General features: G+C 42.5%; 1 protein-coding gene across 1 annotated transcript in view; it reads right to left on the reverse strand.

The window, feature by feature from the left end:
* The window catches only part of map9 (microtubule-associated protein 9), a 213,032-nt gene that overhangs the window by 120,742 nt on the left and 65,691 nt on the right, over positions 1-26,599 (reverse strand). The window contains exon 6 of the mRNA XM_041193456.1: positions 7,979-8,144. Coding sequence (XP_041049390.1) covers positions 7,979-8,144 — 166 coding nt within the window. The remainder of the gene's footprint in view (positions 1-7,978; positions 8,145-26,599) is intronic.

Raw genomic sequence — 26,599 nt, forward strand, 5'->3', positions numbered from 1 at the left:
GGGCTCTAACGTTTGCTAACATCTTCAGCCAGAAGTGCTGAGCCATTGATCTATCTTCATCTCCTACTAAAGTTCCCACTATCACAGATGCAACCTGTAGCTAGTTTGATTCACTCCACCCGATATCAGGGAGTGACTTGAGGGTACTGGACATGTTAAAGGTTATATGGCCTACCAACATCGTGGCTGTAGTTCTGAACCTGTAGTCAAGCTGTTCCCGTACAGCTAAAACAGCTAAAAAGGTCAATTCCGGCCAATTACCACCGCATCAGGCCACTCTCAATCATCAGAAAAGCGATGGAAGGTGTCATTGACAGTGCTATCAAGCATCACTTACTACCAATAGCTTGCTCACCAATGCTCAATTTGGGTTCTGCCAGGACCACATGGCTCCAGACTAAATTGCAGCTATGGTGCAAACATTTGAGTGACTGCCTTGTCATCAAGGAAACAGATGTCTGAGTGTGGTATCAAGGAGTCCTAGTAAATATTTTTATACATTCTTTCACAGGATGTGAGCATCACTGGCTAGGCCAGCATTTATTGCCTGTTCCTAATTTCCCTTCAGAAGGTCATCTTCTTGAACTGTTGCAGTCCATGTGGTGTAGTTATGTCCACAATGCTGTTAGGAAGGGTATTTCAGAATTTTGCCCAAGCCATAGTAGCAACATAGTTCCAAGTTAGAATGGTGTGTGGCTTGAGGAGAACTTGCAGGTGGTAGTGTTCCCATGCATCTGCTGTCCTTGTTCTTCTAGGCAGCCGAGATCATGAGTTTGGAAGCTGGTGTCGATGAAACCTTGGTGATTTACTGTAGTGCATCTTGTAGATGGTACACACTGCTGTCACCGTGCGTTGGTGATGGAGGGAGTGAATACTGAAGGCGGTGGATTGAGTGCCAATGAAGTGGGCTGTTTTGTCCTGCATGGTGTCCAGTTTCTTAGGGGTTATTGAAACTGCATTCAGCCAGGCAACTGGAGAGTATTCCATCACACTCCTGACTTGTGCCTTGCAGAGATGGTGGACAGGTTTTGGGGAGACAGGAGGTGAGTTACTCTCAGCAGAATTCCCAGCCTCTGACCTGCTCTTGTAACCAGTATTTATATGGCTGGTCCAGTTTGATTTCTGGTCAATGGTAACTTCCAGGATGTTGATAGTAGGTGATTCAGCTATTGAATGTCAAGGGGAAATGTTTGGATTCTCCCTTGTCATTGCCTGGCATTTGTGTGGCGCAAATGTTACTTGTCGCTTATCAGCCCAAGTCTAAATGTTGTCCAAGTCGTGCTGCATATGGATACAAATTGCTTCAGTATCTGGTGCTGAACAATGCGCACTCATCAGCGAACATTCCCACCCCTGACCTTATGAAAGTCTGAACTGAAGGTCTGACTTTATGAATGTATGAAGAATTGACCTTGTAAAGCTGAAATCAAAGGGAAAGTTCTTCATGGCTAGGATTGTACAGCCCTGCTGCAGCGTGCCTTCCCCTCGGAGAATGCAGGGAGCCATTTAAATCTCCATACAGTTCGGTGGGACCGTCATATTCCGCCGGGTGGGAGATGCCATAACATCTGGGCCCATGGGTTAGAATCATGTCTGGCTGAATATAGGATGGTTATGGTTGTTGTAGGCCAATTATCACAGCTACAGGACATCGCTGCAGGAGTTCCTCAGGGCATTGCCCTCAGCTCAAACATCTTCAGTTGGTTCAACAATGACTTTCCCTTCATCCAAAGGTCAGATGTGGGGATTTTCACTGATGAGTGCACATGTTCAGTTCCATTCTCAACCTCTCAGATAATCTGGCTATCCGCGATTTTCAGGAAGGCGGGCCCACCGACCTGTCGATGGCCAATTGAGGCCATGGACAAGATCAATTATACCAATAAAGGACCTGCCCGTCCAACCTTAAGGTTGGTGGGCAAGCCAGAAGCCCCGGCAGGCAATAGAAAAAACATGAAACCTCATCCACCGGCGGGATGAGGTTTCATGCAGAGTTTAAAAAAGTTTAATAAACTTATTATGTAAACTATGAATATGTCCCATCTCATGTGACATTTTCACATGAGGGGGACATGTTAAGGATTTTTTTTTCTATTTTTAATATTTTTAAAACAGTCAGCGAACTCCCTGAGGCAGCACTTAGCCTCAGGGAGATGTGTGCTCTTTCGTGCACATGCGCAAAAGAGCACACAATTTCAGCTTTACAAGGTCAATTCTTCATATGTTCATAAGGTCAGACGTTCAGTTCAGACCTTCATAAGGTCAGAGGTGGGAATGTTCGCTGATGATTGCGCATTGTTCAGCACCAGATACTGAAGCAATTTGTATCCATATGCAGCAAGACCTGGACAATATTCAGGCTTGGGCTGATAAGTGACAAGTGCCATTTCTGTCACACAAGTGCTAGGTATCTCCAAGAGAGTCTACCAACCTCCCCTTAACATTCAATGGCATTACGGCATTACCATTGCTGAAATCCTGCCCCACTCCTCTCCCTGCTTCATCACCTTCCTGGGGATCACCAATGACCTGACTTATCTGAACCAGTCACATAAATACTGTGGCAACAAGAGAAGGTCAGAGGCTGGGTATTCTGTACAGAATCCCCAAATCTTTTCCACCATCTACATGTAAGGAGTCTGATCAAGTACTCCCCCCTTGCCTAGATCAATACAGCTCCAACACAGAAGAAACTCAACACTATCAAACGGACAAAACATCCTGCTTGATTGTCACCTCATTCAGCACCTTAAACATTCACTTCCTCTAGAATCAGTGCACCATGCAGTATGTAGTATCTATAAGATAAACTGCAGCAACTCACCAAGTCATCTTCAACAGCACCTTTCAAACCCATGGGGCAGAATTTTCTGCCTGCCAGGTGGGCAGGCCTGACCCAATCTCTGGCGGGCGGGGAGCTGATCCCTGCCAGAGAAGCGGACCCCGCCACCATTTTATGTGGGCGGGCCTTAATTGGCCCGCCCAGCGTGACATCCAGCAGGAAGCACTATACGCTTCCTGGGCTGGGAGGGGGGAGGGATTCTCCAAAAGCAAGAGTGTGCTCTTTTGTGCATGCGCATGAAGGAGCACACATCTCCCTGAGGCTAAGTGCTGCCTCAGGGAGATCGCTGATTGTTTTAAAAATATTAAAAATAGAAAAAAAAATACTTAACATGTCCCCCTCATATGAAAATGTCACATGAGATGGGACATGTTCATAATTTACATAATAAGTTTATTAAACTATTTTAAACTCTACATGAAACCTCATCCCGCCGGTGGATGGGTTTCATGTTTTTTCTATTGCACGCTGGGGCTTCTGGCCTGCCCACCAACCTTAAGGTTCGACGGGCAGGTCCTTTATTGGTATAATTGATCTTGTCCATGAACTCAATTGGCCATCGGCAGGTCGGCGGGCCCGCCTTCCTGAAAATTTAAATGGGCCAGGATGACGTCATCCCGACGTCATCCCACGTCATTTTACCCATCAGGGAGCGGGCCTCCACCCCATGCTCACCTACGGCAAAATTCTGCCCATGATCTGTCACCTGCAAAAACAAGGAGAGCACTCGCACATATTTACTCAAAATAAGCAAGATTCCTTTCAAGTAACAGACCATTCTTACTTAGAATATAATATATATAATACAATATATTGCCATTCCTTCATCGTCACTGGGACAAAATCCTGAAACTCCTTACTTAGCAGTACTGTGAGTATACCTACGCCACATAACTGCAGAGTTCTAGAAAATGGCGATTAGTGATGGGCAATAATAGATCTTATCTTCTTGCTGTTTTTCCAGTGTCATGACCACGGATCATAGCCCCGAATTACTTGCGGACATATTGAACTTTTAAGTAAGACGTGTTTTTTAAAAAAAAAACCTAGAAGCAAAAGCTGGCTGAGACTATAAAGTAGCCACTTGCTGGAAAATTCCTATGTGAATTACACTTGACCAACTTGTCCAGAATAAACACAATGTCATACCTAAAAAGGTGCCAAAGCCTACTTCAGACAGAGGCACTTCAAAGGAAAAGATGCAACGTAAAAACTGAACTGTAATCTCCTGTGGTTGCGGAGATAATGGAGGCTGATTACCATTTTAGCAGAAGCATCTCCTGTTGAGTTATATCCCTGATTGTGGACAGGACCTAAGTTGAAAGAAAGCAGTTTCTGGGTGTAAAACATGTTTTTTTTTTGCCTTCCAAGAATACACAAGAAAAGGCATTAAAAAGCCAACTACAACCAAGGTCTCCGAGTGCTAGTCTGTTCTAAAGTGTGCTGCTAGTGAGTGCTGTGAAGATCACAGCTGAAGAATATCAAATAGGCATCCCTGCACTTGCAGGTAAAAAAGTCTCTCTTTCTGATTGCTGGAAGCAAGTCACAAGTCAGCAAAGCTACATTCGAAAAGGAAACAGGACAACTCCTTTCAGCTAACCTGCAGACTCAAGAATCTCTAAACCAACTGCTCAACAGCCAAAACAAGCTCCACCTGAATCGTCCAACTTAACAGCCACAATGTTTCACCATCTGCTCCTCAAGGACAAGCGAAAGACTGATTTATATATTTTTTTAACTTTTGTTTTTGGACTCACTACTTATTTCTAATCTGTGTGTATGTGTGTTTCGTTTTATTATTTTTTTCTTGTGTTTAGTAACTAATAAACTCACTCTTTCAGTCAAGAAAGCCTGGTTAAGTTGGCTCTTTCTAAAATATTTGGACTGGCAAAAGGTATCTACGAGGAAAGGGAACCTTTTTAAACTAACCTTGCTCAACCAACCAGGGTAGGGGGAATGGAATAAAGAAGGGGGGCCAGTTCATCCCTCCTCGCCTGGGAGCATAACAAATTGGGGACCTTGCCCGGGGACCGGTCATAACAAATTGGGAACTTGGTGCTGGAATTGTTCCCACAGACGAAACGAATGAATTAGAGTGGGGAAGGTAAAATGTTCCTTTGAAACTAATTTTAAAAACTGCAAAAAGGTTTTCATGAGTTTGTACTAATCTGTAGAAATGTCCACATATGATGCCAGTGCTTTTCCAGGTGAATTAGGGCAAGTTAGTTTTAAGGATTTAAAAGTTTGGTCTCTCGAACAGTTAAGAGATTTAGTGAGGCACTTAGGATTAGAGTTTCGCCTGAAAGCCAGAAAACCCGAAATTTTAAAAAGGGTGGCCGACAGTCTACAGGTGGAAATTGAAGATGATGTAGCGAATAGAGTAATGGCAGAGATATTAGAATTGGAGCAGCGGAAATTAGAATTTCAGGAAAGAGAAAAAGAGTGGGAAAGAGGAAAGACCTGAAAAGTCATTGAGGGAAGAGAATTTCAGGACAGAGAGAGGGAAAAGGTGTTTAAACTGAAACACCTCGAGCTGAGGGGCAGGAATCCTACTCTGTCCCTTGAAGACAAATTAAATTAAATTAACCTTGTTGTGACCAACCCAGAGGGGGCTGAATAAAGAAGGGAAGCCAGTTCATCCCTCCTCAACTGAGAGCATGACATACCTCGTCCAGGATCATAACAAATCGGGGGACCTCACTTGGTGACTGGTCGTAACACCAGAATAGAATTCCCTATTCATTGCTTTCCCATGATCTTTGCCTTTATCTTATACTATCTGGTGCTTGAGAGCCTGGCTGTCGATAGAAGGAAGGAAAGAAGAAAAGGGAAGAAGAAAAGGAGGAGACTACCAGAAAAGAGAGAGGGGGAAATAAATAGGAGACATACAATCAGATACAGGTTGGAAAGGGCAAATTTTCTAATTGGCTGTAAGCAATGTCATAGTGGTACATTAAAATCTTGAAGGTGGTAACGCTGTAATAATTCTATTACATTAATATCAATTAGTAACACAATAATGATCATGTCAGGAAATATCAGGAAAGGACAGACAGGCTTGGCCTGTTTGCTCTTTAAAGAAGAAAGCTGAGGGGTGACCTAATAGAGGTCTTTAAAATTATAAAAGGTTTTGATTGAGTGATACAGAGAGAATATTTCTGCTTGCGCAGAACGGCATAACTAGGAGCTATTAATATAAGGTGGTCACCAATAAATCAAATAGGAATTCAGAAGAAATGTCTCACCCAACAGTGGTGAGAGAATGTGGAACTCACTACCACAGGGTGTAGTTGAAGCAAATAGTATAGATGTATTTAAGGGGGAGCTAGACAAGTATGTGAGGGAGAATGAAATGGGTCACAATGATAGATTCAGATGAAAGATGGGAGGAGGCTCAAGTTTTTTCTTTTAATGGGATGTGGGTGTCACTAGCAAGGCCAGCATTTGCTGCCCATTTCTAAGTGCTCTTGAGAGCAGTTCAGAGTCAACTGCACTGCTATAAGCCTGGAGTCACATATTGGCCAGACCAGGTAAAAACAGATTTCCTTCCCTAAAGGACGTTAGTGAACCAGATGGATTTTTATAACAATTGATAGTTTTATGCTTACAATTACTGAGATTAGGTTTCAATTCAAAATTATTTGAATTGCATTTAAATTCCATCAGCTACCACAGTGGGATATGAACCCATGTTCCCATTAATCTAGCCTTCTGGATTACCACTACGCCATCATCACCCCACAGAATGATAAACACCAGCGTGACCTGGTTGTATCGAATGGCCATTTTCTATGCCATATGTCCTATGTAATCCTATTGTTATGATCCCAGCTGAGATTACCCCCAGACAAGCCTGATCCCCGGGTGGAACCCAACTTGATAGATCCGAACTTCTACTTTCTTGTTTAGATACGTGGAGATGGGCTACTGAACAGAGTCACTGCAGTCAGCTAACGAACTTTTAACAAAAGAATAAACATTTATTAAACAAGAAAATATGACCTTTATTACAATACTCCTTCACCTACAACTATGCCTTTACAGATATATACACATTTGTAAGGATAACACAAGTTACAAAAGCTATCTTATACTTTAATGTTAACAGTGAGTTCACAGTTCATGTAAACCAATAGGCACCCTGTGATCAGACACACCACACTCTGAAAGCAAGTGACAGATGCCACCTCAACCAGATGCTATGGATCTCTTCTCAACTCCTTGCTTGTCACACCGTGAGCCAACCGGTCCTACTAGACTCTGCCTTTCACACAAGGGTTTCCAATCTCCACTCTCCAAGACCTCACCTTGGAATCTTCTCCCAAACCAACGCTTTCTCTCAGATGCCTTCCACAGGGGTTTTGAACTCTCCTTCTGATGTTCCTTTTCCCTGGATCACCACATGCACTCTCTCTTGCTGACCCCACTGTCAACAGTACCACTGCTTCACATGCCCATAGCAAAGAGTTACAGATCTTCAGTTGTCTCTATGGGCCCTCTGGCCTCTTGCAAGCTGTTCTCACTTTAAATCTGCTTTCTGCAGCTTTTGTCTCTTTAAACCTGAAGCTTGGGGCCTTCCAATCTGCCCCTCAATCTTAACTTCACTTAACAGGACCTTCTCCTGGTTCCTGTCCTTCCTTTGACTGGAAGGTCTGCTTGTGACTTTCTCCTGTTCCACTCCCCTGGATTCTTGGGTTTTTTTCTTTAGCTTTGGACTAGCTATCTGTCCCCTTTTCAAGTCTATCCTTGCAGCTGTATTCAAACCAACTGAACTCCAACAGCTTCCAAATCAAACTGTTGTTCTTTTTAGGTTTTCTGTGTATGTCTGTGGGAGCCCTCTGGACCCCTGTTGCTAGGCAACAGCACTTTTTATCTACTTTTGTTTGCTTAACTTAGCCTACAGTCTCAAAACTCTCATTAGAAATGCAAGCACCTTTTAAATTGAAACTAAAACTCAATTTGACCTTTCTTAATACACAAATACAGAAATGCAAATCAAACTTAAACATTAAAGCTAAAACTCATTTCTAACACCCACAAATACAAAAATAACTTACTTAAATGGTCTCCTAACACTATGTGACATTTGCTGGTACACATTTCTAATTCCCTAGCATGTCAAGTATTACTATTCACCTGATAAATGGACGCTCTGATCGTATCTGCAGTTTCAAGGTTAAAGGCATTATTGGAAGACTTGATGTCCAAGATTTTTAATGTCCCCAAATACCGAGATTCTGTTGTTCTAGGGCGTGGGCTTTTTCCAATGGCAGATCTCTCTAAGGTCTGTATTAGAGAATGCCTGTGAAAAAATATGAAGTTACATTAGCTTACTGTGATATTCAAGTATATATGTCATGGGCCACAAGTCAAATTTTAGGTAAGTAAAGTTATACAATTTAAGATATGAATAAAAAACCTAGAAGGAATGGATTTTCTTTTGCTTGTTGAACCTAGATTGATTAGAGGTAATATTCTGGCTGACCTGATAAGTAGTTAAAATGCTCACAGCAGGGAGTCTCACCCATTGGAAGTGCATGTCAGGCGTTCAAGCCCACACTGCATGATTTCGAGCTTTCGGGCGAGCTTTCCTACTGGCATTGCAAAGTCAGTAATTTGCTTAAGGGGTTTTGCTTTAGATATTATTTTTGGTACAATGATGTTACATAAATAGTTTAAGTATCTTACAGATAATTGCCGCAAACGAATCCCAACCGGCACTATAACAGCCAGACCTTCATTTAAGGTAGTAGTACAGCCAGTGATGCGGCATTTCCTGTCCATATTTAAGGGAGGGTCAATAATCAGACTCATTGGTCAAATCCAGTTTATCCGGTGCTGGGTGCTGTAATGAAGGCAGTCATCTGCAAGTAATTGTTATACAGTCACTTAAGTGGATTTTCCGCATGTCAAGGTGCCATGTATTCTCCAGGGAAGCACTTTTCTATGGTGTTCCATCTACATTGGAAGCCTTTGTCTTCTAGGTGGTAGAGGCTGTGATTTCACAGGGTTTGGCGGGGGTGGTGTGGGGGGGGGGCAGGGTCATGTGTCTGGAAGCATTGCATGTTTCAGGTTTGACACTCCTGAAAATTAATGCTGCAGCTGAAATCCTCATTCATGACTTTGTTACCTCGAGACTTGACCATTCCAATGCATTCCTGACTGAACTCCCACATTCTACACTATGTAAACTTGGGGTCAATCAAAGGGCTGCTGCCTTTATCTTAAATTTCACCAAGTACTGTTCGCCTCCAGCCCTGTGATCACTGACCTATATTGGCTCCCAGTCAAAAAACATATTGATTTTAAAATTCTTATCCTTGTTTTCATATCTCTCTATGGGCTCGCCCCTCATCTCTGTAATTTTCTCTACTCCCACAATCCTTACAGATTTCTGCACTCATCTAATTCTGGCCGCTTGAGCATTCCTGACTTTAATCGCTCCATCATTGGTGGCCATGCCTTCTGTTGCCAAGTCAATAAAATCTGGAATTTTCTCTCAACATCATTTTGTCTCTACCTCGCTTCCCTCTTTTCAAGACACTTCTTAGAATCTATCCTCTAAAAGTCTCAGCTATAAGATCCTTCAAGAACCACCTGCCCTGCATGTGGCAGTCTGCAGGTTACTCATTAAAATTATCAGTCATCTCAGAACCCATCAACCCAGAATGGAAGAGAGTCAACCTTGATCCTGAGGGATTGCCAAAGAGAAGAGGAAATGAGGAGGATAATATAGGCCTCAGGAGGACATAGGCAGAATGGTGAAATAGGAAAACAGATGGCAAGTAAGTTTTAATGTACAGAATGTGGTAATGAATTTTCGAAGAGAAAATTAAGAGGCAAAATAAGCTAAATTATACAATTTTAAAGGGATGTAGGAACTGAGAACTTGTGGTTCACACATACATTGTTATCATCAGGAACAGTGTCCTGAAACTGACAGGTTGGTAGGGAATGGTATTTTTGGGCCACTGCCACCTCTGTTCCAGATCTTGGGGTTGGGGGGGGTGGGGGGCGCAAAAATTCAGCCCTATGAATCCATGACTTTAATACAATAAAATGTCCCAATATAGGAGCATTATAAAACAAAATTTAACACCGAGCCACATAAGGAGAAAATATGTCATGAATTTCTTCATCTATGTCTGCCTTCGTTGAGAGGAGGCGGGGAAAATGGTCCAATCCTAGACAACCTCATATCCCTCATTTGGGGATAAGAATGCATGCTGGGATCTCAGGGACACTGTTCATAACTATGGTCAAGCAGGGAGACAAGTACAATTGCAGTAACTACAGAGGGAAGGTCATTGCAAGGATCCTCCTCAATCACTTCCTCCCAGTGGCCAAAGAGCTCCTTCCAGAGAGGAACTACAGGCATGATCTTAACTGCGTGGCAAGTCCAAGAAAAATACAAGGAACAGCATCAACTGCGGTACATGGCCTTTCTTGATATCATGAAAACCTTTGATTCTGTCAACTGCAAAGGTTTTGTGGAGTATCCTCCTCAAATATGGCTGCCTTCGGAAACTTGTCACTAACCTCTGCCTAATCCACGACGATATATAAACTGTGAACCTCCACAACTGAAGAGTTCAAAAGAATGAGGGGGGGGTCTCACAGAAATCTATAAAATTCTAACAGGACTAGACAGGGTAGATGCAGGAAGGATGTTCCCGATGGTGAGGGAGTCCAGAACCAGGTGTCACAATCTGAGGATACAGGGTAGACTATTTAGGACTGAGATGAGGAGAAATTTCTTCACCCAGAGTGTGGTGAGCCTGTGGAATTCGCTACCACAGAAAGTAGTTGAGGCCAAAACATTGTATGTTTTCAAGAAGGAGTTAGAAAGGGATGAAAGGATATGGGAAGGGAATGGGAGCAGGCTATTGAGTTAGATGATCAGCCATGATCATAATGAATGGCGGAACAGGCTCGAAGGCTGAATGGCCTACTCCTGCTCCTATTTTCTATGTTTCTATGAACACCACAGATTCTATCGTAGTGAAAACTAGGGTCAAAAAAGTATGTGTAATCACAGCAACCTGCTTCTCCATCTTCCTCAATGCAATATTGCAGTGTACTTCCAGAAAACTACCCATAGGCCTGGAGCTAATTTACAGAACAGAGACAAACTGTTCAAACTATGCTGCCTTCAATCCAAAACCAAAATCAGTACAACTTCAGTCATTGAGCTCCAATATGCAGGCGATACTTGTGTGTGTGCTCATCAGAAACTGAGTTCCAGATCATTATTGATTCCTTCCCAAAGTAACTGAAAAAACTGGCCTTCTCTCAACATTCAAAAAGCTAATGCCCTCTTACAACCACCACCCACCATACCAAACCTCCCATCGATAAGATCAAAGGAAAGATCCTGACAAATGTGGACCTTTTTCCTCTTTTCCAAGCTTTGTGTCACTGGCAAACTTTGAAATGATGCTCTTTATGTCCAAGTGTAGACCATTAATATACATCAGAGTAACTGTCCTAGTATCAATGCCTAGGGGATATCACTATATATTTCCTTCCATTCTGAAAACAACTGTTCACCTTTCTGTTACATGGAGAATGTGACAAGCTCATGCATTTTTATACAGCAACAGATCTGGACATGATTGTTGTCAAACAAGATCTATAAGACCATAAGGCACAGGAGAAGTAGGCCATTCGGCCCATCAAGTCTGATCTGCCATTCAATGAAATCATGGCTGATCTGATAATACTCAATTCCATTTTCTTGCCTTGTCCCCAGAACCCTTGATACCCTTATTGATTAAAAATCTGTCTATCTCAGCCCTGAATATACTTAATGACCCAGCCTCTACAGCCCTCTGCAGTAAAGAATACCACAGGTTGACTATCCTCCTTATCTCTGTCCTAAATGGGCGACCCCTTACTCTGAGATTATGCCCTCTGGTCCTAGACTCTCCCACAAGGGGAAACAATCTCTCAGCATCTATCCTGTCAAGCCCCCTAAGATTCTTATGTTTCAATAAGATAGCCTCTCATTCTTCTAAGCTCCAATGAGTACAAGCCCAACCTACTCAACCTCTCCTCATAAGAAAATCCCTCCATATCCAGGATCAACCCAGTGAACCTTCTCTGGACTGCCTTCAATGCCAGTATATCTTTCCTTAGATACGGGCACCAAAACTGTTCACCATATTCTAGGTGTGGTTTAGCTAGTGCCTTGTAGAGTTATAGCAAGATTTCCCTATTTTTATACTCCATTCCTTTTGAAATAAAGGCCAACATTACATCTGCCTTCCCTGTTACCTGTTGAACTTGTATGCTAGCTGTTTGTGATTCATGCATAAGGACCCCCAAATCCCTCTGTGCTGCAGCTTTCTGTAGTCTTTCTCCATTTAAATAGTATTCAGCTTCTCTTTTCTCCCTGCCAAAGTGCATAACCTTACATTTTCCCACATTATATTCCATCTGCCAGGTTTTTGCCCACTCACTTAACCTGTCTATATCCCGCTGTAAACTCTTTGTGTCATCCTCATCACTTGCCTTCTCACCTATTTTTGTGTCATCTGCAAACTTGACTAAAGTACATTCACTTCCCTCATCTAAGTCATTAATATATATTGTAAATAATTAAGGCCCCAGCCAATCCTCTATCCATGCTAATATACTACCCCTAACACCATGGGCTCTATGTTAAGCCTAAATGTGGTGCCAAATTCACTAAAACTAGCTGACATCAAAGCAGCAACAAAACAAGACGAGGCATTACAACTACGTATGAAAGTTTTGGAATCATGAAACTGGAAAGATGTGATCAAAAGAAAGTCTACAAATGAAATTGCTCACACTCTACAAGGTCTCTACAATGTTTGAAATGAACTCACCATTGCAACCACATCTGATCTCATGTTACACAACAACTGCATTGTCATTCCACAATCATTAAGGGAATGTGTTATTGATATAGTACATGAAGGAAATTGTCAAAGCCAAACAACTCCTCAGGGAAAAGGTATGGTTCCCAGGAATTGACCATAGAGTTGAGCACAAATTCAATATGTGTTTGCCATGTCAAGCAAACACAATGCAAATCTTCGGAATCCTGTCAAGAAGTATGAACTACCTCCAGGACCAGGGAATGAGGTTAACGTTGATTGCAGACTTGCACACTGGTGAGTGCCTGCTTGTTGTCACTGATGACTAGGGCAAATCCCCAGTCATATAAATGCTTCCATGGAAGCAGTCATCCCAAAGCTTGACCAAATTTTTGCCTCGTTTAGAATCCTACAAATGGTAAGAAATGATAATGAAACCCCATTCAACATCAATAAGTTCAACAAATTTGCAAACTATTTAGGTTTCCCTCATTAAAAAATCACACCCCATTGGCCAACAGCTAATGGAGAAGTCCATAAGACCATAATCATAGGAGCAGAAATTAGGCCAATCGGCCCATCAAGTCTGCTCCGCCATTCAATCATGGCTGATAAGTTTCTCAACCCCATTCTCCCGCCTTCTCCCTGTAACCTCTGATCCCCTTACCAATCAAGAACCTATCTATCTTGGTCTTAAATACACTCAATGACCTGGCCTCCACAGCCTTCTGTGGCAATGAATTCCATAGATTCACCACTCTCTGGCTAAAGAAGTTTCTCCTCATCTCTGTTCTAAAAGGTCTTCCGTTTACTCTGAGGCTGCGCCCTCGGGTCCTAGTCTCTCCGACTAATGGAAACATCTTCCCCACTTCCACTCTATCCAGGCCTTTCAGTATTCTGTAAGTTTCAATTAGATCCCCCCTCATCCTTCTAAACTTTATTGAGTCAATATGTGAAGCCTTGCATTCCTGGGATCATTCTTGTGAACCTCCTCTGGACCCTCTCCAGGGCCAGCACATCCTTCCTGAGATACGGGGCCCAAAGTTGCTCACAATATTCTAAATGTGGTCTGACCAGAGCCTTATAAAGCCTCAGCAGCACATCCCTGCTTTTATATTCTAGTCCTCTCGAAATAAATGCCATCATAGCATTTGCCTTCCTAACTACTGACTCAACCTGCAAGTTAACCTTAACAGAATCTTGGACTAGGACTCCCAAATCCCTTTGCACTCCAGATTTCTGAATTCTCTCCCCATTTAGAAAATAGTCTATGCCTCTTCTTCCTACCAAAGTGCAGGACCTCACACTTCCCCACATTGTATTCCAACTTCCACTTCTTTGCCCATTCTCCTAACCTGTCCAAATCCTTCTGCAGCCTCCCTGCCTCCTCAATACTACTGTCCCTCCACCTATCTTTGTATCATCTGCAAACTTAGCCAGGATGCCCTCAGTTCCTTCATCTAGATCATTAATGTATAAAGTGAGAAGTTGTGGTCCCAACATTGACACCCGCGGAACTCCACTAGTCACCGGCCGCCATCCTGAGAAGGACCCCCTTATCCCCACTCTCTGCCTCCTGCCAGACAGCCAATCTTCTATCCATGTTAGTATCTTGCCTCTAACACCATGGGCTCTTATCTTACTGAGCAGCCTCCTGTGCGGCACCTTGTCAAATGCCTTCTGGAAGTCCAAGTAGATAACATCCATTGGCCCTCCTTTGTCTAAACTACTCGTTACCTCTTCAAAGAATTCTAAGAGATTTGTCAGGCATGACTTCCCCTTGATGAAACCATGCTGACTTTGCCTGATTTTACCATGCACTTCCAAGTATTCTGAAATCTCATCCTTAATAATGAACTCTAAAATCTTACCAATGGCCAAGGTCAGGCTAATTGGCCTGTAATTTCCCGTCTTTTGCCTCCCTCCCTTCTTAAACAGGGGGGTTACATTAGCAATTTTCCAGTCCTCTGGGACCCTCCCTGACTCCAGTGATTCCTGAAAGATCACCACTAATGCCTCCACTATCTCTTCAGCTATCTCCTTCAGAACTCTGGGGTGTAATCCATCTGGTCCAGGTGATTTATCCACCTTCAGACCTTTCAGTTTTCCTAGCACCTTCTCCTTCGTAATGGCCACCATACTCACCTCTGCCTCCCAACTCTCTTGAACTTTGGGGATGTCTTCCACTGTGAAGATTGAGCAAAGTACCTATTCAGTTCCTCTGCCATTTCTTTGTTCCCCACTACTACTTCTCCAGTGTCATTTTCCAGCAGCCCAATGTCCACTTTTGCCTCTTTCTTACCCTTTATATATCTAAAAAAACTCTTGCAATCTTCTTTTATATTACTGGCTAGTTTACCCTCATATTTAATCTTCTCCCTCCTTATTTCTTTTTTAGTTGTCCTCTGTTGGTCTTTGTAGGCTTCCCAATCTCCTGGTTTCCCACTGCTCTTTGCCGCATTGTACGCTTTCTCTTTAGCTTTTATGTGGTCCCTGACTTCCCTTGTCAGCCATGGTTGCCTCATCCTCCCTTTAGTATGCTTCTTCTTCCTCGGGATGAATTTTTGCTGTGTCTCCCAAAATACTCCCAGAACCTCCTGCCATTGCTGTTCCACTATCTTTCCTGCTAGGCTCATCTCCCAGTCAATTCTGGTCAGCTCCTCCCTCATGCCTCTGTAGTTGCCCTTATTCAACTGTAATACCATTACATCTGATTCCAGCTTTTTCCTCTCAAATTGTAGGGTAAATTCTATCATATTATGGTCACTTCCTCCTAAGGGTTCCTTCACCTTAAGCTCCCTTATCAAATCTGCCTCATTACACATCACTATTCCCTAGTGGGCTCCACCACAAGCTGTTCCAAAAAGCCATCAAATTCCTTTTCTTGGGATCCACTACCAACCTGATTTTCCCAGTCTACCTGCATATTGAAATCCCCCATGTTCACTGTAACCTTGCCTTTCTTACACACTTTTTCTATCTCCCAGTGTACCTTGTGCCCCACATCCTGACTACTGCTCGGAAGCCTGTGCATAACTCCCATTATGGTTTATTTACCTTTGCGGTTCCTCAACTCTACCCATACAGATTCTACATCATCTGACCCTACATCATTTCTTGCTATCGATTTAATTTCATTTCTTACTAACAAAGCAACCCCACCCCCTCTGCCAACCTGCCTATCTTTTCAATAGAATGTATATCCTTGGATATTTAGCTCCCAGTCCTGATCCCCTTGCAGCCATGTCTCTGCAATGCCCACCACATCATACCTGCCAATTTCAATCTGCCACAAGCTCATTTATCTTATTTCGTACATCGTCGAGAGATTTATGCGTGCCTTAAAAAAGTGATACATACAGCTGTAGCTGAAGGCAAGTAATGGAAGCAAGAGCTGTACTGCTTTCTTCACAAATGCATTCACTCATCCATTGGAAAACCTCCAGCTACAATCATCTTTTCACATCCTATGCGCACACGTCTTCCTGACTTCCACAGAGCTAATGATCAACACAATCAAGGATAGAAGGATTGAATGAAAATAAATGCAGAGTGAAACATGAAATTTAGAGCTACGCCATTAAAACCAGGAGATAAAGTGCTTGTGAAATGTGATGGTCAAGTTGGGAAGCAAACAGCTCCTTATAACATCCAATCATTTGTTTTGAATGACAGAAAAGGGTCAATGATCATTATCAAGAGCGGTTCACAAGTCATCACAGGGAACCTGCCATTCTTCAAAGCACTGAAAACATCAGTTGTAAACTTTGAAACTGATTCCGACATTGACATCTCAGATGAAGAACGAGGTCAAATGAGAACACACCTGGGGCAGAATTTTACATCCTGCAGGCAGGCCTGCACCCGACCCGATTGGGTGTAAAATCGCGCGAGAAGATGTCGGGTAAGCGTCCCAAGGTCATCGTGCACTTGCGCAATATCTTGCTCGGCTGGCACACGCAGAAGTCGGAAGCACACCCACCGACAATTAAGAAGGCAATTAAGCACATTAACGGCACAATTGTCTCTGATTTATCGTGGCCTGCCCAACTTTACAATTGGAGGATGGGCAAATTGGCCACGCAGACTTTGCATTTCTCATCAAACCCCATGCAAGGGCAGGATGAGATTTCCTTGTGAAATAAAAAAATACAAATCTCTGGACAGCATTTTTATCAGGTATATTTTCAGGTGCCTGATTGTGATGCATTAATTTTTTTTCTGGTTTATAAAACTTTATTTTAAGATTTTCAGGTCTGTAGCTCCCTAAGGCAGCTTTCAGGGAGCTTTCTTGCAGCACTCACCTGTGCCTGCAGGAACATCATCGCCTGCTCCCACCCTGGCACACTGAGCTTTTCAGCATGTATTTAACATTGGCTGGCTGTTAATTGGCCAGCCAGCGTGAAATCACTGTCGGGGGCCAATCGCGGTCGGAGGTCTGTTCCCCAACTGCTCCCAGGTTCACCGATCACACGCGTTATGCAAGGGTGAAATTCGGGCCCTGATGTTCGAAAATATCCGATTCATGAGAGAAGACATCTACCATACTTAATTAATATGTTACAAAGTGAATTATTTTCAGTTGGTGAACAAATCTTTCATCTCAATGCATATAACTGAGTGCTTTGTTAAACTAACGCAAGAGTTAAAATATGTAGTAAGTTGAATGGTCAAGTTATGCTTAAGTTTATTATTTAGACTATGGACACGAATCATTGAAACATGGTGTTACTAAGAAGGGGATATAGTATTGTACTATATTGCAAAAGCAATTTTTATGTAGTGTTCATTTGTTCTGTCATATAGAACAACATTAGCAGACAAAGCTGGAAGAAGAAGCAGAAGGCATGGAGTAAATGTTTATAAAAGCATACATTGTTGTATTCTGGTTTGTCTGTAGATGTCAGAAGAAATGGGAGAGATACTAAATGAATACTTCTCATCAGTATTCACCAAAGGGAAGGACTTAGCCGTCGATTTGTCTAGGAAAGAGTGTGTAGATAGCCTGGATCATCTTGAGATCAAAAAAGAGGTGTTAGGCATCTTGAAGAATATTAAGGTGGTTAAGTCCCCTGGGCCAGATGGGATCTATCCCAGAATACCAAGGCAGGCAAGGAAGGAGATTGCTAGGGCCTTGACAGAAATCTTTGTATCCTCACTGGCTACGAGTGAGGTGCCAGAGGATTGGAGAATGGCCAATGTTGTTCCATTGTTTAAGAAGGATAGTAGGGATGATCCAGGAAATTACAGGCCGGTGAGCCTTACGTCAGTGGTAGGAAAATTATTGGAGAAGATTCTTCGTGATAGGATTTACTACCATTTGGAAGCAAATGGGCGTATTAGTGAGAGGCAGCATAGTTTTGTGAAGGGGAGGTTGTGTCTCACTAACTTGATCGAGTTTTTCGAGGAAGTGACAAAGATGATCGACGGTGGAAGGGCAGTGGATGTTATATACATGGATTTCAGTAAGGCCTTTGAGAAGGTCCCTCATGGCAGACTGGTACAGAAGGTAAAGTCGCACGGGGTCAGAGGTGAGCTGGCAAGATGGATGCAGAATTGGCTTGGTCATAGAAGACAGAGGGTAGCAGTAGAAGGGTGCTTTTCTGAATGGAGAGCTGTGAATAGTGGAGTTCCACAGGGATCAGTGCTGGGATCTTTGCTGTTTGTAGTATACATAAATGATTTGGAGGAAAATGTAACTGGGCTAATTAGTAAGTTTGCAGATGACACTAAGGTTGAGGAGTTGCAGATAGTGAAGGGGATTGTCAAAGGATACAACGGGATATAGATCGGTTGAAGACTTGGGTGGAGAAATGGCAGATGGAGTTTAATCCAGACAAATGCGAGGTAATGCATTGTGGAAGGTCTAATACAGGCAGGAATTATACAGTAAATGGCAGAACACTTAAGTGAATCGACGGGCAGAGGGATCTGGGTGTATGGACCCACAGGTCACTGAAAGTGGCAACGCTGGTGGATAAGGTAGTCAGGAAGGCATATGGCATGCTTGCCTTCATTGGCAGGGGTATTGAGTATAAAAGCTGGAAAGTCAAGCTGCAGCTGTATAGAACCTTGGTTAGGCAACACTTGGAATATTGCATGCAATTCTGGTCGCCACATTACCAGAAGGATATGGAGGTGTTGGAGAGGGTGCAGAGGAGGTTTACCAGGATGCTGCTTGGTCTGGAGGTTATTAGCTATGAGGACAGGTTGGAGAAATTCGGATTGTTCTCACTAGAGCGACGGAGATTGAGGGGCGACTTGATAGAAGTTTACAAAATTATGAGTGACATGGACAGAGTAGATAGTCAGAAGCTTTTTCCCAAGGTGGAAGAGTCAATTACTAGGGGACATAGATTTAAGGTGAGAGGAGAAAACTATAGAGGAAATGTGCAGGGCAAGTTTTTTACGCAGAGGGTATTGAGTGTCTGGAATTCGCTGCCAGAGGAGGTGGTGGAAGTAGGTACAATAGTGGTGTTTAAGAGGCAGCTTGACAAATACACGAATAGGATGGGAATAGAGGGATACGGACCTCAGAAGTGCAAAATGTTTTAGTTGACGGGCAATATGATCGGCGCAGGCTTGGAGGGCCAAAGGGCCTGTTCCTGTGCTGTACTTTTCTTTGTTCTTTGTTCTTTCTTTGTTTGTAAGTCCCAAGAACCTCACACTCAGCTAAGAACCTCTAGCCATGAGCTTCAATTTAGTATATCAATCATATTATGTGGTGCTTCATCAAATGGCTTTTGAAAGTCCATGTATATAGCATCAACTGCACTACATCCTTCAACCCTTAACAAAAACAGAATTACCTGGAAAAACTCAGCAGGTCTGGCAGCATCGGCGGAGAAGAAAAGAGTTGACGTTTCGAGTCCTCATTTTTTTATCCTTCAACCCTTGTTGATTAAGCTTTTTGATGAAATAACAAGTCAATTAAATACAGTTTTCCATTAACAAATTGAAGTTAGTTGTGGTTTATTAACCAATATTCTTCCAAGTGACAATTAACTTTCCCCGGATTTTGGTCTCTCGAAGTTTCCACACCACTAAAGTTATAGGCTGACTGCCATTTTGTTACATGGTTTCTGTCCCTCCCACTTTTCGAACAGAGCTGTAACATTTGCAATCCTCCTGTCTTTTTTTTATCCTATCTGAATACCCACTCCCTCTTTTACTGCAACATTGGCAGCATCCCGTTCTTTAGTGAAGGCAAAGTACTCATCAAGTATTTCAGCCATACTCTCTACCACAAGATTTTGGGCAGAATTTAATAAGTAGAACACGGCTCCCGATGGCAGGATAGGAAGTAGATGCCACAATCCACAAGTGGGAGACACAATGCAGATTTTAAGTACATGTGGCAGTTATGTACAACCTTGCAGCGGGGATCGCGTACAGCAGCCTGCCTCATCACCTGTGGATGTTGGGGTTGCAACAAGGTGTAGCTAAAAAATGTTAATAAATATTGAGGGCAGAATGGTAGCACAGTTGCTGAGACACTGTGATGGTATGCATATATATATATATATATATGTATATATAGAAATCATGAAACATTTTGTTCACTTTACTATTGTGTGCATTATGTGCATTTGTTGGGAGTTCCTACTCGGAGACCCCATTGAACTGTCATACTTCATATTTGACTAATGTTGCTGAATGAAGGGGACTGAAGGACTTCTCAGTTGTGTAGGAAACAATGTGGCAGTATGTTAGAGATCAGTCTTTATTGAATAATAATCTGTTTGGCATGATTTCTATTCCCAAGGCAATGTGACATGGCGACATGTGCACCATCTGCTGACTGCTCCATAAATGACTTACTGAGGTTACTGATGAGCATGCAAAGTGATGTGGGGCTCGTGCAATCATGGCCTTGACAATGTGGGCAAAAAGCAGAGATGACTCATGATAGCTTCACACAGTGTCAGCGCAAAGCCAGTATCCTCATGTGAGGACAGACCACTCCCGCTGGTCTTCTAGAGGGTAGAGGATGTGTGAGGTTTTTTTTTACTCGTTCATGGGATGTGAGCGTCGCTGGCTAGGCCAGCATTTATTGCCCATCCCTAATTGCCCTTGCCCTTGTTCAGAGGGCATTTTTAAGAGTCAACCACATTGCTGCGGGTCTGGAGTCATATGTAGGCCAGACCAGGTAAGGAAAGTAGATTTCCTTCCCTAAAGGACATTATTGAACCAGATGGGTTTTTACGAAATCAGCAACGGTTTCATGGTCATTATTAGACGTTTAATTCCAAATTTTTATTGAATTTAAATTCCACCATCTGCCGTGCTGGGATTCAAACCTGAGTCCCCAAAGCATTACCCTTGATTACTAGTCCAGCGACGATACCAATACGCCATCGCCTTCCCCAAAGTAACTCTAGATGGAGGCTGGCAGAAATAGGTATGCAATCAGAGCATGCAAAGGTGTGCAGGTGAGGAAATGATGGTCAGGTAGGTGCTTCACTCATGATCAAAGCAACTGAAGATGAGGTCAGCCCTAACAGCCCTGGCACATCTCTGCATGGCAATGGGCATCTGGGAGAGTTGCTGTGTGATGTCTATCCTTCTCTTCCTAGTCCTCCCCCCATCATCCTCATTTAAGGAAGTCAACACCTCCTCCATGTATTTGATCAGCATTCTTCTTCCCTTTGTAATGTCATGTTGTGCAAAGCACAGCTGATGATGATAATTCTGGATACACTCTGTGGTATGAATTGTAAAGCTCCACCAGACTGGTCAAGGCTTTGGGAGAACAATCCTATGGTGTGTTCTACGATTGCCCTTGCTGAGCAGTGTGCCGTGTTCTAATGCTCCTCTGCAGGGCTTTGGGGTTGACACACTGGCGTCATGACCCATGACACTTGTCACTCAGGATCCAACCCTGCGCATGAGCATGATGTTCCAATGTCCTCAAAATACATTGTACAGTAGTTAAATTTATTACATTGGTGTGATCATATATACCTCTGGGTCTAGAACTTCAGTCCTATAGCAATTAAAATATTACACATATGCTTCAAACCATCTCTTGCAGCTCCAATCAGCAAATCACACTTGCTTTCACAATTCGCTTAACATACTGCTTTGTCATTATGGTGGCACATGGATGAATTTCCTCCAAGCTTTTCCCACTTCACTGCATTAACTTTAGAAGAAGCTTTGAACCTAATTTTAACTGTGGGTCAGTTTTTAGCAGATGAGAAGCATTGTGGGTCTGAAACTCACACATTCCTCCTTGCCCTCATTTAAATCCCAATTACCAACCTGTGAGAAGTCAACCGGAAACAATGAAAAACAAGCAAGGCATAGAGGCTGACTGCTGTGTGGAGTAAACCCATGGGCATCTGGCAATTGGGAAGGGAAGGTCCTAATGCAATCCTGTTCCTCCTGGCTCCTGGCTCCACAAGTAAAGTTAATAGTTTGGGCCTCTTCTCCTCTACTAAGAAAGCCTGACAGAAAGCTTATTGTAGCTTTCCACTTGGCTACTGAGTTAAAAGTGCAGTCCAGTCTTAAGAATCATTGGGAACAGACATACATATGTCAAAAATGGCTCTGGTCTCTTTGGGTGAGTGTCCATGTCACCTGCTCAATTGAGCATGTTAAAATTGTGAAACGTTTGCTCCAAAGTGGATGAGTAACCAAGGCAATATAAGAACATAAGAAATAGGAGCCTGCTAAACCATTCAATATGAGCATGGTGAATTTTCTCTTGCTCCCCTTGAACTTCCTATCTGCCTTGTTTCCCTGGTTTATAGCTACATGATTTATATAAAATTATTCCATTTTGTAAGATTAATTGCAGCTGTTAAATGAGATTTGTTTGGTATAAAACCTTGAGGAATAAAAGTGGTTGATCTCAAATAAATTTATTACTTTCATATTTTTATGTATAATATAAATGCTCATGCAAAAATTAATTTCACAGTTCAAATAAATATCAAATGAGGTCTGTAAAGTCACATGATCCACCCTGCCAGATTACTTACCATTGGTGAAGATGAAGAATAATCTCTTTTTATTAAAAGTCTGGGCTAAAAATAAACTGGACAAATTGAGTGCTGCCTCCTTGTTTGAATGATTGTAACATTCAACCAAGGGTGACCCAAGCCAAGGCTGCTGGCTGAACGCTCATACGATCATACAAACATACGAATTAGGAGCAGGAGTAGGCCACTTGGCCCTTCAATCCAGCTTCGCCATTCAATAAGATCATGGCTGATCTGATTGTAACCTCAACCCAACAGGGAACACAGCAGCTTCTGTGGCTAGCACATTTTGCAGCTAGACAGTACCTTTTAAAGGCATACACGACTGCTTGTAGAGCAAGTGGCAATAAGGAGAAGAGCACTAAATGCAACAACAGCCAAAAGAGAGGCTTCCTAGGTTCTTGGATGCAGTGCTGGGGGTCTTAATCCAGGAGGTCAACAGGAGGAGTGCAGCCATGTTTCCATGTGGGACCATGGAGTCTTTCAAGGCACACCCTCAGAAGGGAACAAGGGGGCCAGCAAAGTCAATTCCTAGAGTCTTACCTGAGGACCTGGCGGCAGTGCCTTGGGAGCTCAATGGGCAGAATTGTCTCAGGTTTGCACTAAAAGCAGTAGCGAGCAGGAAAAATGACACTTTATCTGCCATCTGCAATAGCGGCTTCTCATGCCATATCATCTCAATCCCGCCACATTAATTATGCATTCCTGCGAAACACAGTTTTGCTGGTGGGCAGGCGCTCATTTGCCCACCACACCAACACCTCGTCACTTCATCCACGCCAGGTGCCATATTTAAAGTCCAGCCACACACACACCCATCAGCAGCCACTTGCAGTCAGGACTCAAGCCTGACATTCAGATGCTGCATATCACTCTCATACACCTTCCAATTATGAAAGCCTCATATCCACCTCTTGCTGATTCCACATAACCCCAGCTATTCAGCTGTGCAGGGATCAGCATCAAAATACATTACAACACAATCACTGACATTCTTTTCTCTTCCTTACAGGGCGAGGTGACCTATAACTGAAGAGAGCAAAGCAGAATCAGAGGAGGACAGGCATGTCTGCATCACCTGAGCCCTCTGAAGGACACAGTACTCAATAGGTTAATTACCTAAGTCCAGTAACTGATCCATGTACACTTGCTTGATGCTTGGCCTAAATAGCCAAGTGGTTATGGTACTGGGCTTGTAACCCCAAGATCAAGAGTTCAAATCTCACAATGGCAAACTATGAAACAATGTAACTTCATCTGAAATAGATGGAAACGTGTCTGTACTTGAAAGAGTTACACTTGCTTGATGCTTGGCCTAAATAGCCAAGTGGTTATGGTACTGGGTTTGTAACCCTAAGATTAAGAGATCAAGAGTTCAAATCTCACAATGGCAAACTATGAAACAATGTAACTTCATCTGAAACAGATGGAAACAGGTTTACTCAAAAAGAGTATCAAGAGTTCAAATCTCACAATGGCAAAACTATGAAACAATGTAACTTCATCTGAAACAGATGGAAACGTGTTTGTACTTGAAAGAGTTACACTTGCTTGATTGCTTATTCCTGGATGGAGCCTAAGAGATTGAACGTAAATAGAAGGTTCCAGAAAAAAACCTGAGTAGCCTAAGTTGTGAACATGTGTATAAAAACCCTGTGATTGCTGAAATATTTCGCTTGGCCTAAATAGCCAAGTGGTTATGGTACTGGGTTTGTAACCCCAAGATCAAGAGTTCAAATCTCACAATGGCAAACTATGGAACAATGTAACTTCATCTGACTAGGAACAGATGGAAATGTGTTTGTACTCAAAAGAGTTACAAATTTAAGGTTTGGCCTAAATAGCCAAGTGATTATGGTACTGGGCTTGTAACCCCAAGATCAAGAGTTCAAATCTCACAATGGCAAACCATGAAACAATGTAACTTCATCTGAATAGGAACAGATGGAAACATGTTTGTACTCGAAAGAGTTACGCTTGCTTGATGCTTGGCTTAAATAGCCAAGTGGTTATGGTACTGGGCTTGTAACCCCAAGATCAAGAGTTCAAATCTCACAATGGCAAACTATGAAACAATGTAACTTCATCTGAAATAGATGGAAACATGTCTGTACTCGAAAGAGTTACACTTGCTTGATGCTTGGCCTAAATAGCCAAGTGGTTATGGTACTGGGCTTGTAACCCCAAGATCAAGAGTTCAAATCTCACAATGGCAAAACTATGAAACAATGTAACTTCATCTGAAACAGATGGAAACGTGTTTGTACTTGAAAGAGTTACACTTGCTTGATTGCTTATTCCTGGATGGAGCCTAAGAGATTGAACGTAAATAGAAGGTTCCAGAAAAAAACCTGAGTAGCCTAAGTTGTGAACATGTGTATAAAAACCCTGTGATTGCTGAAATATTTTGAAGAACTATAACCTGTTGTAGACTTAGAATTATTGTCAGCTCTGTATTGCTCTCAGATAAATAAGATATATAAAGTAAACAACAAGCTTGGGAACACACAACAAAATTGGAAATGAGGACGGTTGAGAAAATTTTAACTTTATCAGCTCTTGAACCATTTCTTTTATTGCCAGGGGATCCTCCCATGTTGTGGGATCGATGGATTTTGGGGTTCAAGACCTACTTGTTCACTATAGGGATGGACAGCCCAATATATATCCACAAGAAGGTGATACTCACACATTGTCTGGGAGCAGAAGACCAATGAATATTCGAGCGACTCATAGAGGATTTGTCTGTATTTGATATGGTGGTAAATGTTCTCAAAAAATAGTTTGGGCCAAAGAAAAGTGTGATGCTTGAATGAAATTCCTTCTGCCAGAGATGACAGGGAAATGGTGAGCCCATTAAATAATATGTGACCAATTAATTGAAAAGGCTTCAATTCCACAAATTAAGGGACATCTTAGGCAGGATGATGATTTAATCTCAGAAAAAGCCATGACCTTGGCAGTGCAAATCGAATCTGCCATGTTAGATTCAAAGAGGTTACACAGAAATTTACCCTTAGGCTCAGGGTTGCAGACACAGCTTGCTCAACCAGCTCAAATGCCAGTGTTACGGCCAAAGAGACCTCAACAGTCTCATCAACACATCCCCATCACAATCAGATACCTTCAAAACTGTGCCCAAATTGTGGAAGTGCTCACTGAGTCAAAACGCCATATCCAGTTCGAGGGAAAAAAGTGCAATTCATGCTTACAATTGAATCATTTATAAAAATGTGCAAGTCGTCGAAGAAGGCGGCTTCACTAGTTTGACACCAGTTCATTTGAGAAATAGTTAGCCAAGATCACGGGCATCTCAGTGTCACTTCTGATCGATGTTGGTATGAAAGTATCTATATTGAGTGCCAAGCATTAACATCTGTATTTTTCGTGACGTTCTCTCAGTCCTGTAACAGACCCTCTTGAAGCTTACAACAACTCAATTATTCTGATTTTGGGAACAATCACAGTTCCAGTATGCTACAAAATCTTCACCCTGGATATGTTCACTTTCGATGTAGCTAGAGGGAGAAGCCTTGTGGAAAAAAACCTTATTGATAGGCTTGGATTCAAAAATGAAGAGCCCACTGGAGCACACATTAATGGCCCAGAATATACACACCAGCATCCTTCCTTATTTATCAGATTTGGGGAGATTAAGAGGTACTGTCATGCTCCTCGTATTGACACATTGACTCACCAGTTTCACAAAATTTGAGACAGTTGCCATTTGCAATCCGTGCCAAAGTGTCACAGGAATTGAAACAACTAGAAACAAATGGTATCACTAAATGAATCGGTTCATCCCTGTAGATATCAAATCTCATTGTTGCACGAGAAAAAATGGTGAACTTAGACCTTAAGACATTCAACAAAGCTATCATTCCAGGGAAGCATCCACTTCCAATAATCCAAGAACTGTCAGCATC

This window comes from Carcharodon carcharias, chromosome 1 (assembly GCF_017639515.1).
Source record: "Carcharodon carcharias isolate sCarCar2 chromosome 1, sCarCar2.pri, whole genome shotgun sequence".
In the NCBI taxonomy this organism is placed as follows: domain Eukaryota; kingdom Metazoa; phylum Chordata; class Chondrichthyes; order Lamniformes; family Lamnidae; genus Carcharodon; species Carcharodon carcharias.